Here is an 18731-nt window from a genome sequence, read left to right as displayed (position 1 = left end):
TTCTGGTGCACATTATTATGTGAGTTTAAATAAGTCATCAAAATTCAAGCAACAACCATATTTTCTTAAGTTGAATCGTCTGGTTGTATTTAAGAGATGCCCTAACCTTAACTCTAAAAAACAAACAAAAAACACTGCTCAGGAATGTCTGATATCTATTTCCTGGAGTGGAAACATATTCCACATTTTTTTGTCAACCACACGACAATCTGAGACATTAGTGACAAAGGAATAGATGCCAACTTCCTGAATTAATGTTCAGACAATAGGTGTGATAATTACGAGAAGTAGAAGTAAACTGTGACTGTTTTCCTGCTTTTTAACTCACAAAAAACTTTCTGCTCCATTTATTGGATTCTAACAAAATAAATTAGGTTACAGTAAAACATAAAAGCAGTGTGTCCAATGAATTCAGTTTCTACATTTAGCCAGGGTTTAAATTGGACAGTGATTTTTTTTTTTTTTTTACATTAAAACCTGCTCACATTTGGCTCTATCTCACACTGACAAAATGTTATTTTTTAGTGAGCTAGACAGAATCCATGTATGTCAAATAAAGAGTTTATTAGGTCATGACACAGATGTTCATTCACACATTTCATCTTATGCAAGAAAACCAGATTCCTCTGTTGCTGATCAAGAAGCATTTCCAACCACAACATTCAGAAATGACTGACAGAGGGAAGCCAACTTGGTGCCAAGCATCACAATGGTTTACAGAAAGTGGCCTAGTATTCAAGTCATTGTCATTAAGATTAGTGTGAACTGTTGCACTGGATTGGAAACGTGTGTTCTTTCCAGTGTCCCTTTGACAAATATGCTTAGATTTGTTGTGTATTTGCTCCACAACAGTGTCATGTTATAGTCATTACATCCAATATTCAGTATTTGAGAATCCAAATTTCCAGACAGGTATGCAGGATACACTTTTTGGCCTTTATGAATCCTTCTCCAGTTTACGTGCAGTGAGTCAAAGCACATTCATTAGATTGGAATTAAAAGCTAATTGTATCACAACATCAATCTGTCGTTTCTCAAGTAAAGAAAGCTATTTTTGTTTGTGGTTTATAAGATGTGGATGGGCTACAGTTTGGTAGTAGTCTATTATAAGAGGTAAAGTCAACAGTGAGATAATACCCTAATAATAATAATAATAATAATAATAATAATAATAATAATAATAATAATAATAATAATAATAATAATAATAATATTAATATGCCTAAAAAAAATTTGTTCTTGTTTTTTTTTTGTTTTTTGTTTTTTTGACAAAAGATAAACATCCAGAGAGTCTTTTACCAATCCCTCTATTTACGTGAAATGGTTCTGAACCTGTGAGCAAAGGCAGTGGGATCTGGATGAAAGGAATCTGCCTCCCAACAATACAATGGAAGACAAATAAAAGACAGTATGTTACCTAGTTTTTCTCAAAAACTGAGTGAAGTACTAGTACTCCTTGAATTGTGTAACTGACCAGTCAACTAAGTCCATAAATAGTTTGTTCCCACTCCACCAGTTATTTAATATTTTTCACTTACAGTAAACCAGTGTTTGCAGACACTAGTCAGTGTTGTCATTGGTGGAAAGCGCTGCTTTTACATGGACTGTGTTGAGTTAAAGGGAAATCACCTGCACTAAATTAGACGTGTATGACACTCATACTCAAAATATTTGGTCTGTTTCTTTAGTAATTTTACTGCATTTTCAATTGCAACAAATCAACAAACTTGAAAATTACCTCTGCATAGATGGTAAATCCAAATCCAAATGTTGATCTTAGCGCACACTCCTGTCTTTGAAATCTAGCACAGGTATTCAATTGTATTTTAGTGCCATCTGTTGTTTGCCAATGGACATTGAACATGTTGTTTTGTAACATCACAAATTTAACTCAGACACAGAGGTTTAAGACAATCATTTGTTGATGTTAAACATAGTTTGGTGGCGCAGCGCAGGTGGCGCAAGGTAGCGCAGCCGGTGTAATTCAAGTTTCGACCAGCGCAGCCTAGTGCACGGTCAGATTGGCAGATTTGTAGATCGCGCTGCGCTGAGATAGGTGTGGCCGCGCAGCAGGGGGAGGCGTCACAGATTCAGCTTGGCGCAGAGGAAGTTTCGTGCGAAAATGTCCCGCTGAGGGTGCGCTGAAAGCTCGCCACCTCAAACCAGGTCTACTCTCAGCGCAGGGCGAAGCGCAGCAGGTGCAGTGGAAGTTTGGCTGCCCGGTGCGCAGTGCACATGTCATAACTGTTTTGGCTGTGTTTTGAACCAGCCAGTGTGTTCTTGGACAACAGAGTGTACCTGAATGCACCGTGAGGAGCTGGAGGTGACAGCTGCATTAAATTAACTAATCAGTGTGGAGTGGTATGAAGACGTTTCAGACATTCAGTGTGAAGACTGGCTGTGAAGAGGAGGCTGCTGTGCTGTGCTGTGCTGTGCTGTGCTGTGCTGTGCTGTGCTGTGCTGTGCTGGACTGTGTTGGGCAGAAGAGGACTCCCCCCACTTACCTGGAACCCCCCGCCCCCCAGGAGTGGGCCCCCTTGGAGTTCTACTAAAGCCTCATGATGAGAGGAATCCAGCGAGAGTCGAGGTAACGAGACCTCCGTCTATCAATTTTGGTTTTATTATAAACCATCTCCTGGACTTGTTTTAATCTGTGCTGTGTCCTTTTAGGAATAGATTGCCCTACTGCCCCCCTGATTGAAGGCCGTGCTGCATCTTAAATCCAGCCCACCAGAAATGCACATTCTATTGTGAATAAACAGTGTCTCCCCTTTTATTCCAACTTGTGTCTTGTTATTTTAGCTCAACGTGGTTCCCAACCAATCCAAGTTCTAGAACCTTTTAAACTTTTAAGCTTTTATTCTTAATTGTGTGGTGTGACACACACACGTCACCAAGATTTCACAGGCCGGTTTCCACAGTTCCAGGTACATTTCAATGCAATAAATATCCACAATAACCACTATTTAATGCAACTAATGGAATCAACACGTGAATTTATATCTATATAGATTGTCTCGTCACATCTGACGTCAGATTAAAGGCTGTCGGCACACGTAATGAAAACTCCACCTGAATTAACACAGCAGGGACGAGCTGGCACTGAAAAGCAGCTGTGGATGTCCCAAGAGCAGGACTGTCAGGGTGGATGGCTGCATTTTGCTGCCGTGTTGAGATACGCACTGTGCCGTTGTGATGATCCGCTTTATTTATTTACTTATTAATTTATTAACGGGCGAGCGACCGCGTCGTCACGCAGCCGTAATGAAAAACAAAACACAAATCATCATCTCTCTTAGCCCACCACAACATCCTCGGTATCAGATAGTCAGTATAGCCTATACTCAGCATCTCTCATCACAGAAAAAAAAGAGACGGACAGACAGAGAGAGAGAGAGAGCGTCCTTTACGCTGATTTCATCCTTGTTACGCATGGTGTTTGTTTATGTTGTGATTAGTGTACACCTGTCATCTGTCTTACACAGGGAATAATAAATTGAATTGAATAAATGTGAGTTTCTTTATTAGTTTATTAGTTGTTTTTTACACTGGGCAGCGGTTCTCAGTGTATCAGATCAAACCTGATTAAGGATATTAGTAAACTCATTATTCGGCCACTCTGAGCTCGGACCTCCGGACCAAAACAGCTGTTTCCTCCTGGGAGGGGTTCGGCCACTGGCGTCGCTGTCTCCTCCGTCCATGTCAAAGTATAAAAAATTACAAACTTGCAGCGCGCAGGCGCAGTTAAAGGTGAGGAGAGGAGCTCATTTGATTGGTGAAGATCCGAATCGGCCTTTCTCTCCTCCTCCTGTCTCCCTCCCGCCCTGTCTCCTCTCCCTTTGCCGTTTGCGCCGGTAGGAGGGACGAGGGGAGGGTCTGCGCTGGCCAGCATCGGACTGCGCTGCCCAAACTTGCGAAATGGACCTGGACACGCCTCGTTGGCGTGGCGAAGCTGCGCTGAGCTTAGACTTCGCTCGGTCTAGGAAACTAGGGCCTTACTGTTCAGTTTGGGACAAACAAACTAAACTATGTTCCAAAAGCTGTGTTAAAAATGACCAGACATACACTGAATAAATATTACTGTATGTTGTGCATCTTTCAAAGAAATAATAAAAGACAATATCAAGACAGATTTATTCAAAGAAAGGAAAATATTGCATCAAGTCAAAGCTTTTTAAAACTCAAATAATGTCATTAGTTTGTAAACACTGTACTTTCCTGTCAGCAAAGTTGACTACAAAGATTGTGATTGTAAACATTTTATTTTATAGTAGCTTCAGCTGCTACAATAACTTTGGCATTTATGGTCACCATCAGTACAAAGATTTCAGTGATTTTAGCAAACCCTCAGCATTGCTCTATCAAACTCGACTTGGAGAGTTTTGAGGGTGTCACAGATCAGCAGCTGGTTTCCTACTCTGTGAACAGCAGATGCCCTGAGAAGAAGCTGTCTCTGGTGATACTACTGCCACCATGGTTGGCCACCAGCCAGACTTTGTCTCCCTTCTGAAGCTTAACATATGTTTGACCACTGGCTGTGGTGAACCCATTCTGCCGTGTGGTGAATGAGTGGACAATCAGCTCTCCGTTATGCATCAGATCCACACTGGCATCATTCCTGTTGATCGTACAGTGGAACTGAAACTCGTAAACACCTGGATGTTGACAGGTGAAAACCCCTGTGTTTACATCATAGCTGTTCTGTCCATTGTAGATCACATCATGGAAGGGGATGGGTGAGCTAGTTTTGGGGAAATTGTTGCCCAGTCGTACTGAGAAGGCAATATTGTTCTCCGTGTAGACTTTTGGACCACGTATTGTTCTTCCTGTGTGAAAAAAAAGACATGAGAACAATAATAAAACATAGGCTGAAACTGGAACCTTCAATGGAAATTTCAAATTGTCAAGTAACATTATACAAATATTTTAAAGTAGCCTAGTATGAACACTAATTTGAGTATTTAGGTGATTTTTCAATTGCAGGTATAACTTTGTCCTTTGAAATCTTGAAAAACTAAATTCATTTAACTGTATTTTTTCTATTTCAAAAGCTCTCATAGTCTGGAACAAAGATGTTAGCATAGCTTTATTTGTAAATTTGACATTATTGATTGTCACCCAATTTTGTGAAAATGACAATTTTCCCTTTTTGGAGCAAATATTAGTTAAGTTGTAGATTTGGTGGCATCACTTGGTAGCTAGGAGACAATTTACACTGAATGTATGTAAAAAATCAAAAAATCAATAAATAAATAAAGTAACATTTCTTATTTCTGAATTAAAATACCCAAATTGTAACTTGTTCAGTAATTATGCCTAAAAAACATCTAAGATCAGGATGCATGAATCTTCAAATTACCAACAAGTAGGCTACATCATTTTTTTGAAAATTCACCCTGGGGAAAAAAGTTATCTAATTGAGGAATCATCCAATTATGGATGATAGGGCAAGAAGTGGTAGACTTACCTGGTGATCCTTGTGGCCCAGTTGTGTTTCCTCCTACAGAAGATTAAAGGTGAAAATCAGTATTCCCAAACTACTTCAGTGTTGGCACAAGTCATCATCAGATGTGTCAGGGCAAATTTCAGTACATCAACTCACCATCACTCCATGGACTGAGGTCAAAGGCAGGGATGTCCTCACACCTGGCGTAACCAGATCCTCGAGGTCTGTACTGGAAGGGTCTTTCAGGTACCTCAGTGATGTCAGTGTTGTCACAGATGATGCGAGCAAGTGATGTTTCCCTCAGGGACTCCCTCTGAGCATCAGTGAAGACTCCATCGTTCTCCCACCAAAGCCTGATATTGGACAAGTTGTTAGCATGGCATTGCAAAGGAAACATACGGGTGCTGCTAAAAGTTGTATCCACATATTTAAGTAATGTCTGTGGAGGTGAATATACCTGTCTCCCTGGCGGATCCTCTGGAACTGAGTGGAAATCAAGCAGGCAAACAGAGGTCCCACTCTTCCTCCAGGGACAAATGGCTCGGACACCCCTCCCAACCACACGTCAATGTTGTCGGGTGTGCGATACAGATCCAGGAGTTGCTTGGCTAGTTTAGTGTTGTTCAAAACTGTTGCCAACTCAGCCTGAGTTTTGGGTTGTGACAGTCCGCAGAACCCACGCCATTTGTTGTAACCTGAAAAGGAAGTTAACGTGCTGTAAAACACCCAAAAGTCTGCACATGCTAAATACATTCTCAACATAGCATACAAAGCTATAGGGTCAAATAAATACCAGGTAGTCCATGGTCTCTTCCTCTCTGCATGTTGAGTGCTCCCAGATCCAGAGCCAATTCAACGGAAAATTGGAAAAGCCTGTCCCTCAGCTCATCAGTCATCATCTGATCCTGTGTGTTCAGCTTGGCCTGGCGGCCCACCAGCCCCCTCAGCACTGGGTCCAATCCACCTGTAAAGCATTAAAGGGCGTTTAATTCTGATCACTTGTGTTTACTCTCTCTGTTTCAAAGAACTACAGATCTTACAGATCTTTGCTATACCTTCAAAGACGATCCTCCATGGTGCAAAGAAGGCTTTGTGCAGCAATGGGCTGGGGTATTCAGAGTGCTCCTGATAGTCCTCATCAAGCCGAAACATGAAAGGCTGAACCATCAGGTGAGCAAATCGGTAGGCAGCTGTGGCAAACACATTGGAGATGCTGGGATCCACGTTTTCATCATAACCAGGATAGGTGGAAAGCTGCCTGGCAATGAAGTCTGGACCAACAATGTGGAGCAAGTAGTCTCTGAAAGTAAGAACCTGAAAACAAAAGGAATCGGAGTCAGATCAACCCGAACCCCGATCAAGGACACAGTTCTTGATGCAAGGTTTGTGCTCTTCATAGAGCTGAGCCCCTCCCTCACCTGGAAGTATCCACCCATGATCTTGCGGGCCTCCTGGTAGAGTCTCTCTCCGCCCCAGTGAGGATTGAGCTTGGCGAGGGCACGAGCCAAACGATTGTGCTCACGCATCATCAGTGTGTGCAGAGAGGTCAGACCAATGTTCTCATTGCTGCGCTCATCACCTGGACGAAAAAGTACAACGCAGATTTTAATGAATACAACTAAAGTTGTTTTACTTGTAACAACCACAATGTGGTTGATGCTTGAACTGGAATCAGCAAGTCAGTGCTTTTGTTGCTACTCACCAGCCAGAAAGCAGGGCACCTCCTCAGCCTCAACGTCATTAGTAATGCGGGCTCGTGAAGCACACATGTTGGCACCCATGTTGGTGAAGGGCAGGAGCTCACGGCCATTGTCAGTAAACTTTGTGTTGACCCTCAAAAGACCCTCGTCTGTGGTCAGGTTGCGTAGGAAACGAGCTTTGGCGTCATCTGAGCCGTAGACCTGACCCACATCAAGGAAAGCTGTGAGAGAGTTCATCTGCTGACGGACAGTACTCGCACCGAAGATGTGGCCTGTGTTGCCTGAACCGCATCCTGCTGTTGAGCGGAAGAAGGGCATGCACTCCTCTGACCCTTTACCAAAACGGGGATCATTCTTAGGAATCTATTTGAATGACAGGATGCAGATAGCATGTGTGTGTTTGTGTTAGTACTTTAGATGTATTCACTTGTTATTTTGAAAAAGCAAAGTAAAGCAATGACACTGACCTTGATGGGGAAGCAGGGCTCTGTGCGTTCACAGCTTTTATCACAGTCAATGCCGTTATTGAAGGAGCGGATGACAGGAGAGTGAGGAGTGAAGGTCAGATCGTGGTCTGTCCACTGGCCAAAGATCGTCACTAAGTGAGTGTAGAGTGGGTCGCTCTCCACGTCAGCGTTGGCTGTGCTCAGAATCCGGTTGGACACTTCCCTGACCTGGGGACAAGATATAGACAATAAAAGTGATTAATTTACCGATCATTGTTTATCTCTATCTTTATTCTAGGTGCCCAGCGCCAAGTAAGGCCCACAAAAAAACCCAGTAGTCTAATTTTTGTATGACTGAATTATTCTGCATAAGACCCTGACTGATACACATAGTAATGCTGCATTAGCATCAAAACATACAACACATATGTAGTCTAAGAAAAAAAGTGGAAAAGTTAGGGGGTAGCGGCCCACTTTAGTATTCTTTCAGGGGACCCAGAATTCCTAGCAACAGCCCTCTAAGTACAGTACTTAATGACCTATTTTAGAATATACAGTACATATACATTTGCACTCCCAGAGGTAGAAGATGCCCATTGACTGTCATTTAACAAGTGAAAAAGATGTGATTGAATAATGAATATTCAAATTAAACTCCATACACTGAGGGACCGTGTTTCTTTTCTGTAGCACACTTTGTACAATACATTGTACTTTAGAATGCACACAAAAATACGCTACCAGTGGAAGAAAATGTTTGCTCTTTCTCCGCCTACGGTACCAGCCTTTAGGTAGAGAGATGCCATCCTCATACTCAGCAGGGAGCCATCGTTTGAAAGGGATGTTGGAGGACCCCCAGCGAGTGTTATGCCTGTAAAAGTCATCATTCATTTCTGTTTGTTTTTTTTGTGAGATACGTTTCGTAGCATTTCACATGAGTTAACTTTGAAAACAGAGAAAAGGATGTGGGGTCAAAATCAAAACCAGGGACAGTGTCATTGTCATTCACCTCTTTGAATTTTCTGTCATTTCAAACTGGAAATTAAATGTCCCTTACCTGTTGTTGCAGGTGCTGCTTGGAGTGCGAAACCTGTTTAAGTCGGGAGTTGTAGTACAAGAGGGGACCCGGTGTCTGGGTGAGCAGCCTGTAAGCTCAGAGATGACCTCCAGGTCCTCCTCAGAGATCAGATCTAAAGAAGAAGAAGAAGAAAAACTCAGCTGTAACCGACTTGCACACATTTGTACAAGCATCAATCAGAGAATCTGTTAAGAAGACCACATACCTGTGGCATTGATGGAGCGTTTTGGGCGTCTGTTGAGAGACCTCTTCAACATCTTAACAGCTACGTCCATATAGTCTGCAGCACGGGCAGCCGTACGGGTTGGTCCAACGGGTTGTTTCAGCAGTCGCAGAACATCTGAAGGATGCGCTGCATTCCGCCTCACACGGTCAAGGCTCCTGTATCGAGTGGTCAGGTAAGATTTATTACTTCAGAATAACAAAAGAATCATTTAAATAGACCTATATTATTGCCCTTTTTTGACGGTTAAGAATTAACAAAAAAAAGGGTCCCAATGGGTCTGCACACTCACTCTTGTCTGGAATATTCATAGGCGTTATCCACCGTGGCCTTGGCTGCTGTCACTAAATCTTCAATCATACTCCGGCTCAAATGTGATTCTAGGAAAAAAGAAAAAATTAGTTTTGATTTTTAATTAACATTTTGCTGACCGTTAGTCCACTTATTTACAATAGGCCCATTTCAATTTAGCTCATATGACACAAAGACAGCATTTTACAGAATATTAGTAATAAAACTGAAGACCCCATTTTTTAAAAGATCAGGGGACATATTCACAAACATTCTCCTCTCAGAGAGGGTTTCTGAGCCTCAGCATGTGGACATCCAGCTGGAAAGGAACAAACTGCTATAAGGCTGTGACAGTGCTGTAATTGATCACTTTGGTGGTTGAAGGTTGTGATACACCCAAATCATCACTGCTGCATTGCTGCATTTTTCAAGTTGCTAAATATCTTACCAGTGGGATCCCCTTAATTTCTGCTGTTATTATTGAGCTGGGTGGGAGAAGTAAACTCATCTCTTAAAAGTCTTCCTCCCTCCTCTTAGCAGAAGGCTGAGATGCTTTGTGAAAAACTTCTGTTTTTACAAGGTTCAAGCCTTAACGTTAAAGAGAAATTCTTATGATTCTAAGAATTGTCTTAGAGTTTCATCACTAAGAACAACTCTATTGCGAGGAATCTCATGGCCTCTGATTTTTACTCCAAACTATAAATAAACTGTAGTTGGCTAGAACGATTAATTTAGGTCTTCTGAGATGTTACTAGCACTTACCAGCATTCACCTGCCATTGCAAGCACAAAAGTGCCACAGCCAGCAAACACAGAAAATGTCCCATATCTGCAAAACAGACAAATTCTTCAGCCATTCAGAAACTGGCCATGAATTTAAACTGACAGTATTTCTAAATTCACATCAAAACAAATGGGAGGAAAATATATGGAAAAACAAATATATTCCAATTTGATATTGGCTACATGATATTGATTATAGCATATTAAATGCGTCTAGTGTAAAAATAAAAAGTATTTTAGTCACCTGCATATGCTGAAGCTTGTGTCCTCTGTTCTGCAGCAGACCGGCACTATACAACATGCAATTGCAGCTGATCAGTGTTTTTATAGCCACAGCGCTTCATCATCTTACGTGATACTTGTTTGTCAGGAATGTTCATATTCTTCTTTCTAATTCCACCTCTATTGTAGCAACTCTGTTGAGCAACTTCACACAAATAGGCTAGTGACTGAAACGTTCAGCACGTGATGAATGAACACCTCTGCTGAAGGTTAACATATGCAGATGGCTTTGTTGTTCTTTGTCGAAAAAACTGCCGGGGATAATGCAACATACAATCAGGTTAGGTATATCAAAGCCACAGGACAATGGTTCACCAGAACAACTGGTTCTCATACGTTATAAATATAACCCTATGTAGGCTATTTGAAAGTGACATCCATCATTTGTTTTCACTTGAACTGCGTTTTTTATTTCTCAAACTGTTGTTCCTGTGTAGCTTTTTTTTATTGAACTTTTAGATACAGTATTTTCTAAAGGTGCTAGATGAACATTATGTATAAGTCAATGTCAGTCAACAGGATTCATTTTCAGCTGCATCATTTAAATGGTGCTAAACAAACAATGCATGGTTAAGCAAGTACACGCCTTCCTCAGACATTTTTGCCATCTCCTCTAACAAACCACCTCATGGTCTGACGGATTATCTGACATAAACAAACCTCCTGGAGAAATGGAAAAATAAAAATAAAAACAACTATAGGCTAATAGCTGATTGTAATTTCGGTAACACTTTACAATAAGGGTCCCTTAATTAATGTTAGTTAGTACATTATTAAGCATTAATATATAAACTAATGTGTTAATTAATGCGGAGTAATGCATACATAATGATAACTGATTAGATTATTCAACTTTTAATGTATTAACTAACTTTGAGTAGTAAACATTAATTAACTGCTTACTAATAGGCTACATTAATTAATGTGTTTCCTAACCCAAGTGATACATAATAATGATTGTTAATATACTCCTTCTCCAGGTCAAAGTTCAATGAATAAGTTTTATGTTGTGAAAAGCAAAGTCTATCACAATATCAGTCTACGATATAAAGAGTGGAGTAGAGGGAAGCAGGGGTATGAGGAAAGCAAAGTTTATTGAACAGGCAGGTGTTTTAATGTCTGGTCTGTTATAACAGAATAGATTAACTTCATTGTCCACCTTAATGAAAATTTGTCTTTGGCTTCTCCAACAATAACTTACATAACAAACAAAAAACAAAATCACAAGACAGTTGCCACCATACCACACAGACAACTGTTCAAATAGACAAGAAATAACAGTAGCACGTGTGAATATTATACACTTAAAATAAGGTGCAGTCATTTGAGACACATGAAAGATTTCTTGTACGTTCCCGCTTGCCCTCGGGGCCCTGACTCAGCAGCCACTCTGAATTTAAAGGGTGTGAGGCATCCCCACATATTTGTCTAGCATTCCTAACTACTGCCCAGTTAAAGATGTGGATGTCCATAGTTTGATGGTATATTGCAATAGATAAGGCCAACAAATGGGCTACAATTTCGCTTGTTGTTTAGGTTAAATGTTTTGTGTGTAGTAGTTACATTAAATATATTTTCTCCTAGTTTGAAGTCCTAAACTGACATAGATTCAATTTCTCAAGTAAATCATGAGATCAACCTATTCAAATTTCATTGCTCCTGAAACCATCACTTACAAGTTTTACATGAATATTACACACAAATTATGAGATGGTTCATATTTATTTACTTGACATAAGAATAACATTTAGGGACCTAAGAAAAATATAGTACTCATTGTAATCAAATGATTTTCCAGCAGTTAATAAAGATGGGTGACATACATTTAAATAAGAAATTTAGGAGAACTGCATGAATTATTTCATTTAACACAAGGAAAGATAATAACAAAGAATATTTAACCCTGACATTCTGTTATATAAAATTCACAGAGGGTGAAATATCTTGTGTCACAGAGATGGCCTTAGATGTAGCTACAGGATTTCTACTCAACATTCTCCTTCCATGGACTGAGGTCAAAGGCAGGGATGTTGTTGCAGTCATTGTAACCAGACCCTCTCCGTCTGTATTGGAAGGGCTTCTCTGGTACTTCACTGATACCGGTGTTGTCACAGATGATGCGGGCCAGTGACGCCTGCTTCAGGGACTCCCTCTGAGCTTCAGTGAAGACTCCCTCGTTCTCCCACCAAAGCCTAAAATTGATAGTTTGTTAATGTCTAATGCAGTGGTTGTCTTAGCTATCTCCAGGACAGCACATGTCTGTGAGTAATGTGATTTCAAGTCTCCTTACCTGTCTCCCTGGCGGATCCTCTGGAACTGAGTGGCAATCAGGCAGGCAAACAGGGGTCCCACTCTTCCTCTTTTGACGAATGGCTCAGCCACCCCTCCCACCCACACGTCGATGTTGTCAGCTTTGCGATAGAGATTAAATAGGTCTCTGGCCAGTTTGTTATTTTTCAGAACTTTTCCCAGTGATTTCCGATTCCGTGGTTGTGACAGTCCACAGAATTTGCGCCATTGAAGGTAACCTAAAGAGGAACATATTTACAATAAGAAAATAGGACAGTGTGTTTGTTGTTAAAGGCAATATATTGCACAGGTAAATCTAAAGATACAGAAAATTGTTCAATCAGAGTAATACCAGGAAGTCCATGGTCTCTTCCTCGTTGCATGTTGAGAGAGGCTAGATCCAGAGCCAACTCAGAGGAGAATTCAAACAACCTTTCCCTCAGCTCATCATGCATCATGTGATCCTGGGTGTTTAGTTTGGCCTGGCGACCAACCAAACCCCTCAAGATTGGGTCCAGTCCACCTGAGGAGTCCAACAGATAATAACAAGGAAGGTTTAAGGCTTTAAAATTCAGTTTAGTTACATTTTTCATATCAATATGGAAACAACTTTGAGCCTCTGTAATGTAAAAGCCCAAATAGTGCTGCATTCAACTGTATTTTTGCAGCCAAGACTTTAATTAGCAGGTTGTATACATGATTCATGGTGTGTTGCAGCCGACTCCTTACATCAATGTTCCTCCAAACCTTGAGAAAGTAGGGTGTTTAAAACTGAGAAAATCCAGTCTGACATGCAAATGTGACAGCAGTATTGTATGACTGTACAGGTTTTCAACTTCGCTATTATGAAGTAATGGTCAAGTTTTGTGGTATGCTATAGGTATGATGTGAGAGGGAGAATGTTGGTTAAACATCTCTTGTGTTTCATCTGCTCAACCGTTTGATCTCTTGAATGCCTTGCTGCTTGAGTGTCTATGGATTTACATATATAGATAATTTATCTATGAATATACAGTATATGCAATTTTCATGACAACCTTCAAAGACGATCCTCCATGGTGCAAAGAAGGCTTTGTGCAGCAATGGGCTGGGGTATTCAGAGTGCTCCTGATAGTCCTCATCAAGCCGAAACATGAAAGGCTGAACCATCAGGTGAGCAAATCGGTAGGCAGCTGTGGCAAACACATTGGAGATGCTGGGATCCACGTTTTCATCATAACCAGGATAGGTGGAAAGCTGCCTGGCAATGAAGTCTGGACCAACAATGTGGAGCAAGTAGTCTCTGAAAGTAAGAACCTGAAAACAAAAGGAATCAGAGTCAGATCAACCCTTACCCCGATCAAGGACACAGTTCTTGATGCAAGGTTTGTGCTCTTCATAGAGCTGAGCCCCTCCCTCACCTGGAAGTATCCACCCATGATCTTGCGGGCCTCCTGGTAGAGTCTCTCTCCGCCCCAGTGAGGATTGAGCTTGGCGAGGGCACGAGCCAAACGATTGTGCTCACGCATCATCAGTGTGTGCAGAGAGGTCAGACCAATGTTCTCATTGCTGCGCTCATCACCTGGACGAAAAAGTACAACGCAGATTTTAATGAATACAACTAAAGTTGTTTTCCTTGTAACAACCACAATGTGGTTGATGCTTGAACTGGAATCAGCAAGTCAGTGCTTTTGTTGCTACTCACCAGCCAGAAAGCAGGGCACCTCCTCAGCCTCAACGTCATTAGTAATGCGGGCTCGTGAAGCACACATGTTGGCACCCATGTTGGTGAAGGGCAGGAGCTCACGGCCATTGTCAGTAAACTTTGTGTTGACCCTCAAAAGACCCTCGTCTGTGGTCAGGTTGCGTAGGAAACGAGCTTTGGCGTCATCTGAGCCGTAGACCTGACCCACATCAAGGAAAGCTGTGAGAGAGTTCATCTGCTGACGGACAGTACTCGCACCGAAGATGTGGCCTGTGTTGCCTGAACCGCAGCCTGCTGTTGAGCGGAAGAAGGGCATGCACTCCTCTGACCCTTCATGAAAACGGGAGTCGTTCTTAGGAATCTATTCAGACAACAAGAGGCAGTTAGCATTAAGTGTTTGTCAGTTCTTTAGGTGTTTCACCTGTTCTCCTTTATAAAGCAGTGACACTGACCTTGATGGGGAAGCAGGGCTCTGTGCGTTCACAGCTTTTATCACAGTCAATGCCGTTATTGAAGGAGCGGATGACAGGAGAGTGAGGAGTGAAGGTCAGATCGTGGTCTGTCCACTGGCCAAAGATCGTCACCAAGTGAGTGTAGAGTGGGTCGCTCTCCACGTCAGCGTTGGCCGTGCGCAGAATTTGGTTGGACACTTCCCTGACCTGGGGACAGGATGTAGATAATGAACACTTTGGTGAGAGTGATTTATTCATTGATTTATTATTGTTAATCTGTAATTTGACAAGACAATTTTAATCTCTTGTATATATTGGTCTTTTTCTGGTCATTTATTCCTACACATTTTGTACAGTACATTGCACTGTGAAACAAATACCTTACCAGTGGAAGAAAGCGTTTGTTGACTTTCAGTTTAGGGTCCCAGCCCTTAGGCAGAGAGATACCATCCTGGTACTCTGCAGGAAGCCAGCGGGTGAAAGGTGTATTTGCAGCTCCCCAGCGGGTATTTTCTCTAAGGGAGAACAAATCTTTTTTTTTTCTCTGTCATGTACATGGGTGTACCAGGAACAACATGTACTGTCTTTGTCATGGCTACAAGCATTATTGAAAAGGAATGCATTCCAACTAACCACACCCAATTTTTAGCATTTGTATTTTATGTAATGAAATGAAATAACAACACAAAGCAATGTCTCTTACAAGCTTAGCACCTGTCTCACCTGTTGTTGCAGACACTGTTAGCAGTACGAAACTCGTCTATATTTGGAGTTGTCCTGCAAGAAGGGACACGATGTCTGGGAGAGCAGCCTGTCAGAGCAGCAATGAAATTCAGATCTTCCTCGGTGATCAGATCTAATTCGGAGGGAAAGGACAGACATATTGGCTGACTGCTGAGTAACTTGAAGCTACCCATAAGGGACATTTTGAAACATACAGTACCAGAACACAGAATTGCACCAATGGCAGCTGTAACTAACTTGCAGGCATTTGTACAGGCAACATTTAAATAATATGTTATGACCACAAACCTGTGGCATTGATGGAGCGTTTTGGACGATTATTCAGAGACCTCTTGATCAGTTTCACAGCAACATCCATATAGTCTGCAGCACGGACAGCCTCACGTGTTGGTCCAGCAGGTTGTTTCAGCAGTCTCAGGACATCTGAAGGATTCGCTGCATTCCTCCTCACACGATCAAGGCTCCTATATTGGTTGGCCAGGTCATATTTATCAGCAGTTTATATGCGGTTCTGTTATGATGCATTTGCGTTGTGCAATTTTTCCAAGTGCAGCAACCCAGCAGGATGTACACTACACTCACTCTTTTCTGGAGTATTCATAAGCTGAGTCCACAGTGGCCTTTGCTTCAATCACAGCGTTTTCAATGACTCTTCTGCTCAAATTTGGATCTGTAAGCAAAAATGAACAAAAACAACCTCACCTTTTATTTTTTTCTTGCCGACAATGTCAATTAAGTAATTCAAGCAGAACCCTAACCCCAAAATCATGAAAACACAGTTAAAGAAACATTAGTAATGAAATATAAAATCATGCATTCCTCTCTAATCATTATCATAATCTATTTTTCAACAAAATGACAAAAGCAATGAAATTTCTTCTAATTTCACAATACTCACCAGCGTTGACATGACTTTGCAAACACATGTAAAGACACATCAGACACATGAACCACTTCATCTCTGAAAAAGACAAGCACAGTCCTGTATAAAATAACCAAAACTGATTAAATACTGATACATTTCTGATTCCATTTTCAATAAATAATAGATAGTTGATCAAATATAAGTGCACCATTGCATGAATATGAGCTAAATCTGCTATTAAAAAGTGTGATGAAATGCTGGCAGGTAATGAGTTCGACAAGAAGTTGAGTACAGTACCTGTCATGTCCTGCAACTCCCAGTGTGATCCTTCAGCTGCAGAGAAGAGTCAGTGTATTTTACACCAGTTTGACCACCATATATATAGTGGCCGAAGAATACCCTACAGTGACACTTGGGGCATCTTTCAAACAAGGGACATGCTGTTTAACAAGAAAATAAAAATGCCTAAAATGCCTGCAGAGCCCAGCACTTGAGTAAACCATTATCATGATGCTTTAAACAAAAACTACAGTGGCCCTGAGAGCCCTGCACTTTAAACAAAATGCATTTAAGTAAAGAAAAGCACTGCAGATTGAATCCTGACACTCAGTGGAAGATTCCAGTGAATACAAGCATGTGGTTACCATGAAGGTTTAATCTTAATTGCAAAAGACAAAAGCAAAGAGACTGTCTGGAAGGCTCTTGTTAATCCATGCATTTAACTTCAACAGTCACAACTGAGCAATTATGCACAGATCTGATCTAATCTGCAGTGCACTGAGCTCTCAGAGCCACTCTAATAAATAGTTTCATGATTTGATTTTTTATTAAGAGGGCTTGTTGTTTTATTACCACTTTTCCTACTTGACAAGCAAACAGACATAAAGTTCCTGTTGAATTACTTCACAGTTTGAGAAGCACACAGGGTGGAGGATCATGTAAGATCCTATCAAACAAAATGGGATGATTTTACATTTAGGTGTAACTGACTTCTGCCGACCATGAGACCATTTTCAGAAATTACTCCCTATCACTTATTTGGAGTACATAATGTTATGTCTCTGGCCTACTGCCTCCTTTGTTTTTCTTTGACTTGCATCTAAATGCTCTAAAAGAATTGGCCTCCCCACTTTCAATCTACCAACCCTGCTGACCCCTGCTACCCCCTCCACCCGTGTTTTACACTTTGCAATTTGGTGTGGTTTTTGCTCTATTTGTGGTTTCCTATTTCTATGTTTATGTTTACATCTTTGCTGAATGTTATTTGTTAAATGTGAGCACTGACTGTGAAAACAAATTTCCCCTTGAGTACAATTAAGTATTAGCCTAGAAATCTAGACGCACCCTAGCGGCAGCAAATATATTTGCTCCATAGGTGGGTCTAGAAACGAGCCATAGGAACTTTTTGAGTCTCGAACACCGTTTGTGTTCACCAATCACAGCGCTCTATCTGTTTAAAGAGTCCTTGGGCGGGCTTAACGCGACGACGACATACATTTTAATTGGCTTGTCAGGCTAACATCATCCTGCTCTTTGCTCTGATTAGTCGTAGCGCTACCCTATTGCGTGCAGAGGCAGTTTGAAAGACAGCCTTCATCCCGCCCCCTGGATTGAGCCGAGGTCTACCGGTCGTTGCCAGACTATACATTTTATTGATATAGTCTGGCTTGTCAGGCTAATTAAGTATGCATCCGAATCTGAATCTTTTATTCATGTTTGTTAAGGTGATTCAACCCAATTTAGACAATAATCTTAGTAGTATCCATCTGCACATTGCTAAAGCTTTAACCTTTTATTTAATAATTGAAACTGGATCTTAAAAATGTTCAATTAAAAGTGCAGTGTTCTCAATCAATCTTTTAATGGCCTGTTTTTTTTAATGAAACATAAAACAGAACTTCTACAGTATATTTATTTTCTTTGACAATCTGCCTTGCTTGGACCTAGATCACTGTCCCTTGGTCTCTGCAACTATCATACAACAAATGGGACATGTTTAGATCAACTTCATACATGAATATCCATTTTGTCTTTTTTGATTTTATTTATATTTAGTGTATCATGTACAAAGTGTGATTTTGATTTTGATTTTGATTTTTGATTTTATTTTTTTCATCTTTCAGGTGCAAACAACTTTTTGGGTCATAAACTTTTGATCTTGAGGTTCCAGTCAGTCAAGTAGAAAAACAAGTTCTTAAACAGAAGATAAAAACAGTGAGACATGTTGCACGTAGACAGTGCTCCCTCCTCTGGTCCACCCAAAAGAAGTGATCTGCTATCAATTTCAGCTGATAGTGATCTCAGAAGTATGAGGAAAGTTCTCTCCAGTTAACCTGTGACTGTTCTGCAGGACAGGGTTAAAATCTTAAGTGATGCAGCTTTTAATTCTGCTGCTCCAAGCTGTGTGATCAGTCTGTCTGGATTATTTTTAACCATTAAACATCATCTT

The 18731-nt window shown here is 41.0% G+C and overlaps 2 protein-coding genes across 2 annotated transcripts; both read right to left on the bottom strand.

Annotated features, from left to right (window-relative positions):
* Positions 1–4325: 4325 nt before the first annotated feature.
* Positions 4326–10010, bottom strand: LOC146981487 (eosinophil peroxidase-like). The gene is made up of 13 exons (XM_085786750.1): positions 9947–10010; positions 9186–9273; positions 8876–9051; positions 8650–8782; positions 8334–8463; positions 7614–7820; positions 7149–7509; positions 6865–7025; positions 6502–6760; positions 6240–6410; positions 5904–6141; positions 5593–5799; positions 4326–4822 (listed from the first exon to the last, which is right to left on the bottom strand). The coding sequence occupies exons 1-13, from the start codon at positions 10008–10010 to the stop codon at positions 4414–4416; spliced, it is 2604 nt and encodes an 867-aa protein (XP_085642876.1). The 3' UTR covers positions 4326–4413.
* Positions 10011–12231: 2221 nt separating this feature from the next.
* On the bottom strand, positions 12232–16078 carry LOC146981486 (eosinophil peroxidase-like). Its single transcript, XM_085786745.1, has 11 exons — positions 16000–16078; positions 15706–15881; positions 15397–15529; positions 15059–15188; positions 14674–14880; positions 14222–14582; positions 13938–14098; positions 13575–13833; positions 12890–13060; positions 12539–12776; positions 12232–12440 (listed from the first exon to the last, which is right to left on the bottom strand). Exons 2-11 carry the CDS (start codon positions 15773–15775, stop codon positions 12233–12235), a joined length of 1938 nt encoding a protein of 645 aa, XP_085642871.1. The 5' UTR covers positions 15776–15881; positions 16000–16078; the 3' UTR covers position 12232.
* Between the last annotated feature and the right edge of the window lie 2653 nt (positions 16079–18731).

The sequence above is a fragment of the Trachurus japonicus genome, chromosome 9, assembly GCF_045865225.1.
Source record: "Trachurus japonicus isolate A0001 chromosome 9, Traja_1.0".
In the NCBI taxonomy this organism is placed as follows: domain Eukaryota; kingdom Metazoa; phylum Chordata; class Actinopteri; order Carangiformes; family Carangidae; genus Trachurus; species Trachurus japonicus.
The sequence above is the reverse complement of the archived record's forward strand: the minus strand, read 5'-3'. Positions and strand labels throughout refer to the sequence as shown.